Source organism: Nyctereutes procyonoides, unplaced genomic scaffold (genome assembly GCF_905146905.1).
Source record: "Nyctereutes procyonoides isolate TBG_1078 unplaced genomic scaffold, NYPRO_anot_genome, whole genome shotgun sequence".
Classification (NCBI taxonomy): Eukaryota; Metazoa; Chordata; class Mammalia; order Carnivora; family Canidae; genus Nyctereutes; species Nyctereutes procyonoides.
Genome location: NW_026575142.1, coordinates 41566671 through 41580024, shown reverse-complemented (window position 1 = coordinate 41580024; position 13354 = coordinate 41566671). Strand labels below are relative to the sequence as shown.

Genomic DNA, 13354 nt, shown 5'->3' with positions numbered 1-13354 from the left:
AAGTAACACTGGGACACCTTTTTAAAAAGACTCTCCCTTATTATCTTGGGGCCAGACTTCAGTAAACAAAAAAAAAAAAAAGAAAAGAAAAAAAAACACATTCTTCCTCTTTCCTTTTACCTGGGATTGCAGAAGAACAGAAGAGGGAGATTTCATAACTCATTCCTTTTTTATTATATTGCCAGTATAGTCCTCCTTAATAACATCTTCAATTTTTATCTTTCTTAGAAAGAGAGAGAACGCTCTGCCCTCAGTAGAGAGAACACAAGCCTATTCTCTGCTAGGAGGGTGGGGGGTGGAGGGTGGAGGCAATGAGTCTGTAGCCCTCTGTTTGCAGGAGATACAGGTGAAAAAGTAGTGAAGCATACAAGTGGGGGGGGTGTGCACCCTAAAACAAGTGTTTCCTCCTTGCCTACCGAGCTGCGGGTCCATGGGCACATCATGAAAACCTGGTCTGATGGAGCTCCAGCCAAAGCAAAGGGGAGGGCCGGCATGTGCTGTCATTACGGCCCATAGAAAGTAATTTTCAGCAACTGAAAAATTATATTGTCATAGATTACTTCTTCTCATAATAAGCCTTTAAAATATCTGTAGGGATTTGTCACTTGCATAAAGGTTTGAAAATACATCAAAGGGACATGTCCCCTTTGCGATTTGTAGAAATTCAAATGATGTTAATCATAATATCCACATATCACAGACTGTTGTGTATTGTTCTCCCATGGTTGCCCCTTGGGTTAACGCATTTTTTTAAACGTTTAAAATGTTATTTTTGTAAAAGCTGTGTAGAAACACTTATTTCGTATACCTACGTATATCCTTAATTTGGGGGTTAAAATAAATGCTGCTCTCGGGATTCTCAAAGCACTAAGGAAAAATCATCTGTTAATCGTGGTATAGAGTTATTTGGGGGAAACTTCCTAATAATTCGGTGTACTACTGCTTAGATTTGAAAGGGTTTCCTCCGACGGAACAAATAAATTGGTTTGGAATGATATTTTCAAGCTGATGTGTGTTCTCTGGACACCAGCCGTGCAAGTTTAGGGCACATTTATTCTGTAACGATAAAAGCAAAAAAACAAGCCAGGTTCGTGTCCGCGCCTGTGCTAAGTATTTTTTTAGGTGCAGCGTCCCCGGACCCCAAGACTCTGGCGGGCTGGAGGGCGCGCGTCGGGGCGCCCGGGCCGCGCCCGCAGGTGTCCGGGAGCGGCGGCGGGGAGTCGGCGTCCCGGGCCGCGGCGCCCCGCACCACCGCGCGGGCCGGGCGCCCAGGGTGCGGGCGGGGGGCCCCCCGCGGCCGGCCGCAGCCCCGTCCTCTCCCCGCTCCCGCCCTCCCGCCTCGCGTCAGACAAAGGTGGATGAAGTTCTTGGCAAGTTTCAAAGGCAGTTGCTGGGCAGCTTTGCGGAAACAATAACTCTTTTATTGGGGACAAATGTTGACATTTGACGGGCGCGGGAGGCCGCGGCCGCCGGGCCAGCGCCCCCGGGACTCTCCGCAGCGCCCGGCCCCCGGGGCCCCCCGGAGATGAGAGCGCGGGTTCGAGCCGGCGGGCGGCGCGGCCGAGCCGGGGCGGCGGAGGGCGGGGGCCGCCGGGGCGGGGCCGGGGCCGGGGCCGGGGCCGGGGCCGGGCCGAGGGCCGCGAGCGCGGGGTCGGGCTGCGGCGCCAGGCCCGGCCGGCGGCTCCGCGCCCCGCTCGCCAGCGCCCCGCGCGCCTGGCCGCCGCCACCGGGAGCTGCGAGCTCCGGCCGCCGGCGACCGCTCCCGTCCCCGGCTTCTCCAGCACAAATAAAAATCAGAACCCGCCCCAACTTCCCTCCCCAGTGGAGGCTCTCTCTCCACCCCCTGTCTCCCCTCTTTCTCCCTCTCCTCTCCCTCTGCCCCCTCCCTCCCTTCCCCCTCCTCCGTCTTTCCTAATGATCTTCATGGAGAAGAGCTCATAAATCACTCTGCATTTCTCTTCAGAAAGATCCCTCTAAACACCTGCAGGTTTTATGTTCTTAGCACACATTTAAAAATCAAGTTCTCCAGAATGAAATTCAGGTCAGGAGGCAGGGTGAGTAAGTTATGGAAATCTCTGATAATTTGTTGGGCATATAAACATCAAAGAAGATTCGTTAGCCTGAGCTAATCTCCTGAGCTGCTTTGAGTTTTCACTGTCTGAAAGGTGCGGTTGTCCGGAGAACCGGGTCGGGGATGGAGTGGGGGGTGAGGGTGGGGGTGGGGGTGCGCGCTTGCGGGAAGGATCACATGTCCAGGTAAAACAATCTGCTGTTCCAAAGGGAGGCAGCTTTTATCCAGGCTTCAATTTCTGAACATATGCACGAAGATCAATTTTTGTTTGGGTTTTCCACTCCCATACTTCTCTCAGAGACAGAGTGCCTTAACTGTTGCATGTTCATTAGGGTGTGTGGTCTCGAAGTGTTTAATTTGCTAGAGATCATTCACTTCCATACTTCGCAGCAAAGTCTTCCAAATACTTAAATTATAATATTACATCTAACGGATACTGCTGCCATGTGCATTGTGTTCTCTGCTGTGCATTGTATGGCTATTATTAAAAGCAAACTACTTCATCCCTTCATGTTGCCCTCAAAAATGCTATGGGGGGGGGGAATCATTATCTTCATGGAAATCCTATGAAGGTTTCACATCTGAAACAAAAATGAGCAAAAGAGCTCACAGCTCACTTTTCCGTTAGCAGACCTCACATTTGTTTTCTTCCAGACTCGCTGCCACAGAGTGGCACAGTTTCCCATGTGAAAAATCTTCCCTGTCACCAAGAAATAGCTCAGCTCCAAACATTTCCATGTTTCTTACTTGCGGAGGCAGGAAGGGGGCGGGTCGGGGGGGGGGGAAGCAGCTCTGTACCCTAAAGGTTGGTTTTATGTCCAGCCTCCAAATGCTTTTATACTCAAAACCAACAAAATGCCTAAGAAGTAGCAGAAAACCTAAATCTCGATCTACTCCTTTTCTCGGGAGACAAACCACCACTGCTCCTCCCCACTGCCCTGGCTCGGTGTCCAGTTAACAGCCCCCTGGCTTTGCCTCAAGTACCCAAGATTACTTTCAAATACCCTTTCTAACAAGACCCCAGCAAGAGGCCACTAATTTCTAAGGCACAAAAAGCCACTGGAGAGAGATCCGTTTGTCAATATCAACTGGTCTAGCAATTTCCCATCCTCAGACACGTCGGCCTATCGGAGCTGGCAGATGTTTAGACAAGATTTTATAAATTGTTCAATATCAGCCCATAATGAACCCCAACTGACCATTCCAAAGCAGCTAAAAGCATCCGGGACGTCCCCCGCTGGGATCCAATAATGCGCTCATGCTGCAGCATTATTAATCATGGAATAAAACAGATGAACCTCTTGAAAAGTAAGTGTATGATTGATTAAAGGGCAATCTAAGAAGCTATTATTCTTGTTTTATAACCGTAAGTTATATTCACTCAATTTATCTTTGGAAAGGAAATAAATGATTGTTCATTTCTTCTCTGAAATCATATTATATGGATATCCATATAATTTTGCTGAAAATTAAAGTGACAGGTTTGCTGCTTTTATGATACTAATCAAAGGGAATACGCTACTTGACTACAAATTCTAGACTTGTCCTATAATTAGATAGCGAGCAGCACAATAACCAGGCCACAGTCTAAGGTTGTTTAAACTTTTCTTTTCCCCCAGGGTAAGGGTAAGAGCCACCGAAAGGAAAATAAATCTCTCTTTCCAGATTTTCGCCTTGCGTTCAACGTTGAGATGTATGAAAAGGGGAGGTAAGGCCCTTTAATCTGAATAATCTATACCAATGTGGATAATTCAGGCTTTAAAGTAAACAATGACTTCCACCAGTAATTTACGGTCAGAAGTGTGACCCCATCCCCGGTACTATCACAATTCTCCAGCTTACCGAGAAGGTTCAATAAGCCGGCACAGAAATAACTATAAAATGGATCCTGATGCATAAGGATGTCAGGTCATTTTATTTTGCCAAGTCTAAAACAATTGTCATTAACAACTAATTTGCATATTCAGAGCACAAGATCTTAATTTTCTTGCAAAACACGTGCATGTAAATAATCCAAAACTGGATGTTATTGCCCTACTGTGTCTTTCTCTTCCATCTGTCTTTCTCCCTTTTTTTCCTTTTTTTTTTTTAAGAGCAGGAGAAGGGAGAGGTTATTTTACACATTTTTATTTAAAAAACCTGAGGTCAGATCACCTGGAGGGAGGGGCTGCTACCAACGGGGGGGGGGGGGGGGGGGGGGGGCTCCCTACCCAAACCACTCTCCTAGGAAAAAGGAGCCCCAAACACCATATTGTCGTAGACTAGTCTGTTTTTATTTACAATTTAAGATATAAATTAGTAAAGAATTCTTGTTAAACAACCAACAAAGATTGTATAACCAGCAATGTTCAAATAAAAACCAGGCAGAATTTATTTACAAAAAGTTTAGATTCCATTGCAATACAACTTGCATAAATTACTAGAAGCTTTATATCATTATAAAAATAAATATCAAATTTGTTTCCACTTCTTAAGTACTCAAGTTTCTCAATCACATTTTATTTCTACTGTGTACATCTTTTACAAATAAATTTTACAGTAAGTCCTATCACACCTAGAGAATATATACCGTGGCAATGAAGTGATCAATTCAAGATATCCTGAGAAAAAAGATTGTTTTCAAAAGTCACACATACGTTGGGGAAGCTATACTATGCCAACAAATTCACGTCATGTCCAATAAAAGTCTGTTCCGATAGAGTCTGTGGCGCCTTCTCCTTTATAGTGGCACGAGATGCGGTCCGGGCTTAGAGATGTGTTTTTTTTATATCTGTGTATTTCTGAACTTGGGGAGAGAGAATGGCCTGCTGACTTTTTTTTTTTCCAAAGCAATTGTGACACCTACCTGTGGACCAAGGAAAAAACCAAATCATCCCAAATCCTTCAGTCCACACCAACATCATCACATCACAGAAACGAGTCGATCTGAAATGCTTCTGCCTTTTTCCCAACATCTTCAAGATCTGTGATTACTAATTTTGCCTAGTCGTAAAGTAGGTATTTTTTGAGAGACTGCTGGGAGCCGGGCGATCGGCGAGGTCCTATCTAGAGCCCATCTGGACACAGGGGCAGGCCTGATAAACGGCTGGGCTGCTCACGTCTCTTCGGGCTTACTCTGCAAACATCACCTCTAAAGGGTCCTGGTGCCCCAGGCTTCAGCAGCCCTAGCTCATCAAAGCCAGCGTCTAGTACATGCCTAGCATAGTAAAAATGCTTCCAAACTGCTTACAAACACCCAAATTTTAACCATCTAATTTTCAAAGAGAAAACAACAGCACTGGTGCAATATATACACTCCCTCCCATTAAAGGAGTGATTCTTGACAGCTGAGCTGGAGTGAGTAAGAGGGACTCTATAAAACAGAACAGCTACTTTCCCAATTAAAGGGAAAAAAAAAAGACCGAAGACCACTGCAACTGCTCTGTCCTCAGACTCCATGGCGAGAAGCGAGAAATAGACACTGAGCAAGTTTACAGCACAATCGGTGATGGGAGGCTCCCCCAGGGTAGGAGGCGGCACCAGGGTGCCCACTTACTTGCATTGCTGTGTGCGCGGGGCCTTCTATAGGTAGGGCTGGACGCCCCCACCAACCACGGTGCAGCCCTCACTGGCATCTGTCAGGGGAGGGGGCAGTTAGTCAGAACCTGACCCCAGAGCCATCTGTCTCCCAGACAGCTGCACACCCACCAGCCCGCACTCCCACGCACGCCCGCTCCCTGAACGCACAAAAACAGGGAAACCGTCTGTGCGGCCACTCTCGGCAGACAGATTTGGGGCATGTTTCCCTTTCTCATTTTCTTTTCTCATCCCCTTGAGCTCTTTCTGCAGGTCTTATCAACTCTGGCCTGAATTATGAGCGATGGGAGGCAACCCAGAGAGGGCTGGGGAAGCGGCAAAGACTCTGGTTTCCTATTTGGAAGAATTAGTGCCTCTCAGAGTTACTAGAACGTTTTGTTTCCTTCCAGCCAGAAGCACAAGAGGAGACTCAGCTGAGACTCTCAAACCAGAACCGCACTGAAACTTCAGCCCAGTCAACCCGGGGGACAAGTTGTAATTTGCATTTTGTGACAATTTGTTTTATTTTTTTTGGGGGGGACAAATCTATCGTGATAATGACATTCAGTAACGATAACGGTAAGTTCAATAAAATGTAAAGAATAAAGGCGTGAGGCTTATTGCAAGGCAAGGGGCCCTCTGCCGTCCCCTGCCCTTTCCTGCTGCTACCGCTGCTTCCCTTCCCGAAGCTCCAGGCGCATTCCCTCCCCTTCGTCTCTCCAGTCCCAACAAAGGCCCCCGCGCCCCGCCCCAGGGTCTCCCGGGCCCCCTCCCCACGGTGTCCCGGGAGGGGGCCCGCCGGCTCGCCCTCCCCCAGGCCCCGCGGGCCGCGGGCAGCCTACCTTTCTTGGGCTCGTAGCCGCCGCCCGGAGGCCGGTAGTGCGGCTCCAGCGGGTGCGCGCCCGCCTTGCCCGCGTCGCTGGCCGCCTTGGGCGCGGAGTGCAGCGCCTCTCCGGGGGCCGCGGCCGCCGAGTTGTAGCGCAGGAGCCCCTGGCCCTGCAGCGCCGCGTTCAAGTTCCCGTAGTTTGTATAGTTGCCGTAGAAGGGCGATGTGTAGTACAGGTGGCGGCCGAGCAGCGGCGACGCGGGGTAGGGCGAGCCGCCCGGCGGCGCCCCGGAGGAGGCGGGCGCGGCGGCCGCGGGCAGCCCCGGCGGTGCGCAGCCCGGGCCCAGGCTCGGCTGCTTGAGGTCCGACGTGGCGATCTCGGCCAGAGACCACAGCTTGGGCTTGCTGGCGGGCTGCGGCGCGCCCGGCGACGTCCGGCTGCCCAGGGGCATCTTGCCGCCGCCGCCTCCGCGGGGCGCGGCCTCGGGCGGGGGGCTCAGCAGCGGCGCCTCCACGCCGGTGAGCGGCGACGAGGTCACGGGCTTGGGCGGCGCCAGGTCCCGCTCGCCCTCCTCGTCGTCGTCCTCGTCGTCCTCCAGGTCGTCGTATTTGTCCTTGCACTCGGAGCCCGACTCGCACAGGGGGTCCCCGGGCCGACAAGGCAGCTTCTCCCCGTCCGACTCGGCGGAGCACGAGTGATCCGTGAGCGAGTCGACGTGCAGGCTGATCCCTGCGGGGGCGCGGGCAGGGCTGTGGTCCGCAGGGACGGCCGGGGGCCTGGGCACCCTGCGCCCCACGGGTCCTCCCACCCCGATCCCAGGCGGGAGCACGGCCTCCCCGGAGAGCTCCCGAGGATTCGCTGGGCCCCGCGCGCACCCGGGTGGGGCGGGCAGCGCCGTCCCGCCCTCGGCTCCGCGCCCGCCTGGGAAGAAGGCTCCGCGACCACGCGTCAGCCATGGGCCTGCTCACCTTCGTCCTCCGCTGACGTCTCGGTGCCCTCCTGCGCCTTGTCCGGGCTCTCTCCCTTGCTCCTGGCGGCGTCGCCCTCGTCCTCGTCCTCGTCCTCGCTTTTGTTCCTGGGCGCCCATGTCATCTTGTTCTCCTTCTTGAGGCGCCGGCGCGCGTTGGCGAACCAGGTGGACACCTGCGTGAGGGTCATCTTGGTGATGATGGCCAGCATGATCTTCTCGCCCTTGGTGGGGTAGGGGTTCTTGCGGTGCTCGTTGAGCCAGGCCTTGAGCGTGGCCGTGGCGTCCCGCGTGGCGTTCTTGCGGTACGCGGGGTCGTTGAGCTGGTACGGGTAGGCCGCGCTGCCGTACGGGTGGTAGCTGATGGCGCCCGTCATCCCGGTCGTATGGGCGTCGTAGGGCGCGCCCTGGAACCAAGGAGAGCCTGGTGAGGGGTGTGCGAGGGCCTGGCCCGCATCAGCCCAAAGCTGACCCCTCCGCCCCCCCCCCACCGCCTCCCTTCCCAGGGTGAGCCCCGCACTGGAGCCTCCTTCCCCGCGGCAAAAGAGCGGAAAAAAACGCAGCGCACAGGGCGAGACAGGCTGCAGACTGCGAAAACGCTGCCGTTCTAATCTCGAATTTTTGAACTATTTCACTTTCCTAAAATGACACATCTTCCCCCAAAAGTCCCCGAGCTGCGGGCACAGAGGTACGCAATCATACACACACAGAGACCCACAGGTACTTTCTTGATATCTAAATTTCTGTGGCTGGCTCCCCCTACTCCCCCTTCCCCGCCCTTCTACGGTTAAAAAACCACCCCGGAGCCCCCGCTCCGCTATTCACCGCTCTAAAGCTCGGCAAATCCAATTTGCAACTCAGAAGCCAGTCACCGTTTCGAATTCTTCAAATACGCGGTAATTAGCATTTTAATTCAGCCTTTAACGTTTAAATTCGAGACATTTGCAGCCTCGGCCAAGGCCCCAGTTCCACTGTCGCTGCCCTGGAATTCCACCGAGGGCGGGCAGCGGCGACAGTCCCCCCGCGCCCCACTCCCCCCGCCCCCCTCCGTCCCAGCCTCGATCGTCCGAAACGGGCGTAAGCAACACGGGGCCGGGCCCAGCTGCGGACCCGGAGGCCAGCGGGACGACCCCAGGCCCGGCAAGCGGCAGCTGTCCTGGGTACTCGGGGGACCAAAGCGGCATTAGGGTCGCCACACGCCCGCCGCCGCGTCTTTCGGAAGCACGGCCTGTGGGACGGATGAAGGCCGAGATCGCCGCGCGCCGGGCAGGGCCGCGAGCTGCCGCCGGACCCTCGGCTCCCTCCCCCTCCCGGTGAGCCCCCCCCCGCCCCCAAACCCCGAAAGTCAACCTTAAGCGCCCGGCCTAGCCCTGGAGGCCCCAGGGGCGCCGAGCCCCGCTCCCGGAGTCCCCGGCCGGCCCTGCACCCTGCGCCTGGCTTGGGCGCGTGAAGGCAGGACGACCCAGGGCACATTCCCGACCCCGGCGGTGTCGCACTTTTCAAGCTCTTTGGGAGCAGCACCCAGGACCCCGAGGGTCGAGGGGGGGCGGACGGACCCCCGGTGTGACTGCCTCCCGCTGCGGCCTCCCGAATCCGCGCCCCCGGAGCCGTCGCCCCCGCGCCCCGCTCGCGGTCCCCGCGCCCGCCGCTCCGCGTCCCTCCCACCCGGCCGCGCGCCGTTACCATGTAGGACGGGAAGCCGGCGGCGGCGGCCGCGTCGGCCGAGTACTGCAGCGGGCTGCCGAAGCCGGTGGCCGCCTGTGCCGTGAAGGCCGCGGAGCCCGGGTACGGGCTGAACGCCGAGCCCGACGCCGAGCGAGCCAGCTCCTCGCTGCGCGGCGCCGCCAGCGCCGAGGCGCCGTACGCCGGGCACGAGTAGAGCGCCAGCGAGCCGGGCGCCTGGTACAGGTAGCCCTGCGGGTAGGACATGGTGGGCGCGGGGCGCGGGGCCCGCGTCACGCCGAGCAGCGGGCCGGGCGCGCGGCGCCCTCCATCCACGCCCGGCCGGGGCGCGGCGCGGCGGCGGGCGCGGGGGCCCCGGGCCGAGGCAGGCCGGCCGGCGCACTAGCCCGGGAGGCCCGCGGGCCGGGGAGGCGGCGGGGCGGCGGGGCGGGGCGGCGGGGCGGCGGGGCGGCGGGGCGGCGGCGCGGAGCCGGTGGGCGCAGCCGCGCGCCAGGCCGGCGGTCGGGGTTTGGGGGAGTCTGGAGTCGGGAGTGAGGAGTTGAGGAAGGAGCGCTCGAGTTTCCGAGGGACATTGGAACGCGGAGCTGTCCGTCACGCGCTCATCTGCATATTCGGGCGCCCGCCCCCTCCCCTGCTCCGCCCGCTCCGCCCGCTCCGCCCGCTCCGGCTGCCGGGCCGCGGCCGGGGGAGGGGCGGGGAGGGGAGGGCGGGGGAGGAGGCGGGAGGGCGGGGGAGAAGGCGGGAGGGAGGGACGCGCAGGCTTTTGTGGCGCAGACGCCAGCCCGCGGCCCGCGGCCCCGCGGCCCCGCAGCGCAGCCCGGCCCGGCCGAGCCGCTCGCCCCGGCTCACACCCCCTCCCCCTCGCACGCCCTCCCGGCCTCCCCCCGCGGCCCGCGCGAGCCCGGTCCTCCCCGGCCGGGCTCCTCCCGCCGCCCCGTCCCCTTCCCCATCGCCCCCCCCCCCGCCGCCCCCTGTACCCACCCCCCTCCCCGTTCGGCCCGCGAGGGCTGGGCGGGGGCCGCCCGCAGTCGGGGACCCTTCTGCGCCGCGAGGAGGCCGGCCCAGGTGACGGCGCGCGTGACCCCGGGCTCGGGGCCAGGAACCGGCGCGGAGGGAGTCGGGCCCTCCTGGGGGTGGCGCGCGCCGCTGTCGCCCCCTGCCTTCCCCGGCTCCTGGGCCTCCCCGGGGGAGCCTTCCCGCGTGGCCTCGAGTCCGGTGGCCTGCCCCGCGCCGCCCAGCGCGTGCCTGCGACCCCGGATCGGGGAGGGCCCTGAGGTGAGCTTCTGCTCCCCAGTCCCTAGGGGGACACCCGGGGCTCTGCGTGCCAGGACTTTACGCTCTTGGGAAGGTGTAGACGCTCGCCGCCAGTGTTTCTCTCGGGAAGATGTCACCCCTGAAACGCTGTACTTGATTGTATTTTGATAAGTTGACTCTTCTTTGGGACAAGTGTCGTACAGCGTTCCGGAGAATGACTGTCACCGGACAGACCGCCTCTGCACGACGTGAAGACTCGCTGTCGCTGTCGCTCGGGAGGAAGAAGGAGGGCTGCGGGAGCGAGCGCTGTCAGCAGCACAGGTGGCTCAGGTAAAACTAGGGGCTCCGGAGCTCCCTCTCCGGCCCAGAGGCAGGTGCTTAGCCAGGGGCCCCGGGACCCCAGCCCCAGAGACCCTTCACTCCCCAGCCCTTCTGCACCCCTTCTGCACCTGGGGCGGGAGGATGAAGGCACCTGGTTCCTGGGGTGTCACGGATGGGGGGTGCCCAAAAGGCACACGGGGTGTCAGTGTGCACTATCCTGGGCAGGGCACCCACCCAACAGGTGCCTTTTCCTCAGAGGCCCTCTCTGGGGTGGTGGGTTACCTGTGCGGTAGAATTGCTGCAGGTGGGAGCTGCGGCCTGCGGCACCTGCCCCACCAACCTTGTTATGGACTTCTGCGGGGGTCCCGCAGGCCCTGGCCTGGCCAGGCTGCAGTGGGGGGACGGAGAGCCTGCAGCCCAGGCCTGTCCACAGCAGAACCTTCAAGACACAGTTAAGCTGTGTTTCTTTTCCTAGGTCCCAGGAAGCCAGTTGCAAACCAGAGTGTTGGGCTTGGGAAGAACCCATCGTCCTTGGCCTGTAGGCCTGTGACTCCTAGTAGGTGCACCTTATCACCAGCCCCCATGTTTTCCCACTTTTTCTTCCCCAGTGCTCCCCCTTCCTGAAAACCAGTTCCTGCACCCTCTACACTTTGACCGACCTCCCTATCACCCCCAAACAGCCCTTCCCACACAGCTGGGCCACTTGCGGGGACCTCTCTGGAGGGGTTTTAACGATGCTGCCACCCCAGGCGGGCTGTCCAAATTCAGTGCGGGGCAGATACTTTACAGCAATTATGGTAGTGTGGAAAAGGACAGAGAAGGGCGGGCGTGGGGGTTGCTCCAGCAGTCCTCCCAGCACACCCTCGACAGGATCTATGAGATTTTTGGTCTTCCTGAGAGAGGACTGGGCCAGGTAGAGGCCATAAATGAGAGTCACACACGTTGGATGACAAACATAAACAGCAACAGATCAGATTTGCAGGCTTTTGGATTTGTTTCCAATGAGACCGGTTAAGTGAAAAAAAAAAAATCAGGTCTAATTTTTATCTCCGAGGATGATTGGCCTGCAGTATTTCCATTTCTAAAGGCCAGTTCCTGCTGTGTTTCATTAGCATTTGGGGCTCGCCCCCTCGCCCTCCCTCCTTCTCCCTCCACCCCCCTTGGGCCTGATCTCTGCCAGGGGCAGAAAAGAAAACATTGAATTATTACAAAAACATCCCCAGTTTGGAGCAGGAGCGTATGCTCCGGATACACTCGATTTTGACATCAATTAAGTATATAAGCAGACAAGCACACGTGGCTTTGGAGGGGCTCAGTCGCCCTGGGTGCATCTCCACCAACGCTGTCTCCTCTTCCCTCTCTTTAGCTCTTGCTGCTGATTCTACAGACAGCCTCTTCCTCGAGTGTATTTTCCTCCAGCAATTACACTCCTCCACTGAAATCTAAATTTTCCATACTGCTGCCTGCTACTAATAAAAACCGTCTACCTTGCACTATTAAACAGTAGAATCGCGCTACATGCCGTTTTTATTGGTAGTGACTGTAGCAAATTAAAATGCCTACGCAGAGACATTAAAACTTACACTCTGCATTGTTATTGGAATATATAAACTCCGTTTCACTTTAAAGCTCCCTGATTTTTTAAAACCACTTTCCCTTTTCTTAGATGAAAGTTGGCTTGGCCTTCTTTTACAAGAAACCAATGGGAAAAACAGGCTGCGAGTGTGGAGGCTGGACGCGGTGGCTCGGCACGCGGCCGCCTGCGAGGGTGGCCTGGCTTGGCGCGCGCTCGGGCCGCGGTGGCCGCGGAGAGCGCAGGCCGAGCCGGGAGCCAGCTGCTGCACCGCGCGCCCAGGGCCGCCGCCGCTGCAGGAGAGCGGACCCCGGGAGGCTCGGGGTGGACAGGCCGGCGGCGCACCGCGCGCGGGTCAGGCCCTTGGCGGCCCGCGTGTTCGTTCGGATGCCGTCCGAGCTGCACGGCAGAGGATGGGCAGGCACGCCGGAACACCGGAGACCTGCGTGGAAGTCGCGGTCACTTTGTCACAGTGGCAGGGGCAGGGTCGACCCCCTCCTCCCATCCGTGCGCTTGTAAAAATAAGTTAGCACTGTCACAGGGGTCGTTCCCGTCCTCACGCATTCGAAACGCGTTGGCGCAGCACTGCACGTCTCCGCGAGCCGGGGCTCCTGCGAGGCCGCGCGGCAAGAAGCGCCTGGAACGCGGCTCGGCCCGAGAGGTCTCTCCGGGAGGCGGCGGGCCGCGCAGGCCGAGGCCCTGGCGCACAGGGTTGGCCCTGGGCTCTGGGCGCGGGGAGGCCCACAAGCCGAGCGTGCGGGCGGCGAGGGGGCGCTGTGGCCCGCGGCTGCGGACTCGGCCCCTGCGCGGTGGCCCCAGTGCTGTCCCCGGCCGCCGGTGGCGGTGCGCGCCCTGGCCCCGCCCGACCTCCCTCGTCCCGCGTCGGTTTCATTGGGGGTGGGGGGGGGTGGAGGAAAATCATGCCGGGCACTCCAGAAGATCCGAAGTCACGCAGGAACCTGTTTGCTTTACTACCCTGGCGGCCGGCGGAGTCTCTAAGAGTTTGGAGGGAAGAGAGCCACCATTTTGGAATGCGCAATTGGGGGAGGGGGGTTCAGTTAAGATTAAATGTGCACCGTTTGCAGGGGTTCCCGTGATGCAGT

General features: G+C 58.0%; 2 protein-coding genes across 2 annotated transcripts; one reads left to right on the top strand and one right to left on the bottom strand.

The window, feature by feature from the left end:
* Positions 1-4322: 4322 nt before the first annotated feature.
* On the bottom strand, positions 4323-9461 carry IRX2 (iroquois homeobox 2). Its single transcript, XM_055308267.1, has 5 exons — positions 9104-9461; positions 7422-7827; positions 6469-7182; positions 5607-5685; positions 4323-4916 (listed from the first exon to the last, which is right to left on the bottom strand). The coding sequence occupies exons 1-4, from the start codon at positions 9347-9349 to the stop codon at positions 5633-5635; spliced, it is 1419 nt and encodes a 472-aa protein (XP_055164242.1). The 5' UTR covers positions 9350-9461; the 3' UTR covers positions 4323-4916; positions 5607-5632.
* Positions 9348-12192, top strand: LOC129498444 (basic proline-rich protein-like). The gene is made up of 4 exons (XM_055307758.1): positions 9348-9467; positions 9878-10378; positions 10551-10687; positions 11154-12192. Exons 1-4 carry the CDS (start codon positions 9348-9350, stop codon positions 11218-11220), a joined length of 825 nt encoding a protein of 274 aa, XP_055163733.1. The 3' UTR covers positions 11221-12192.
* Positions 12193-13354: the final 1162 nt, after the last annotated feature.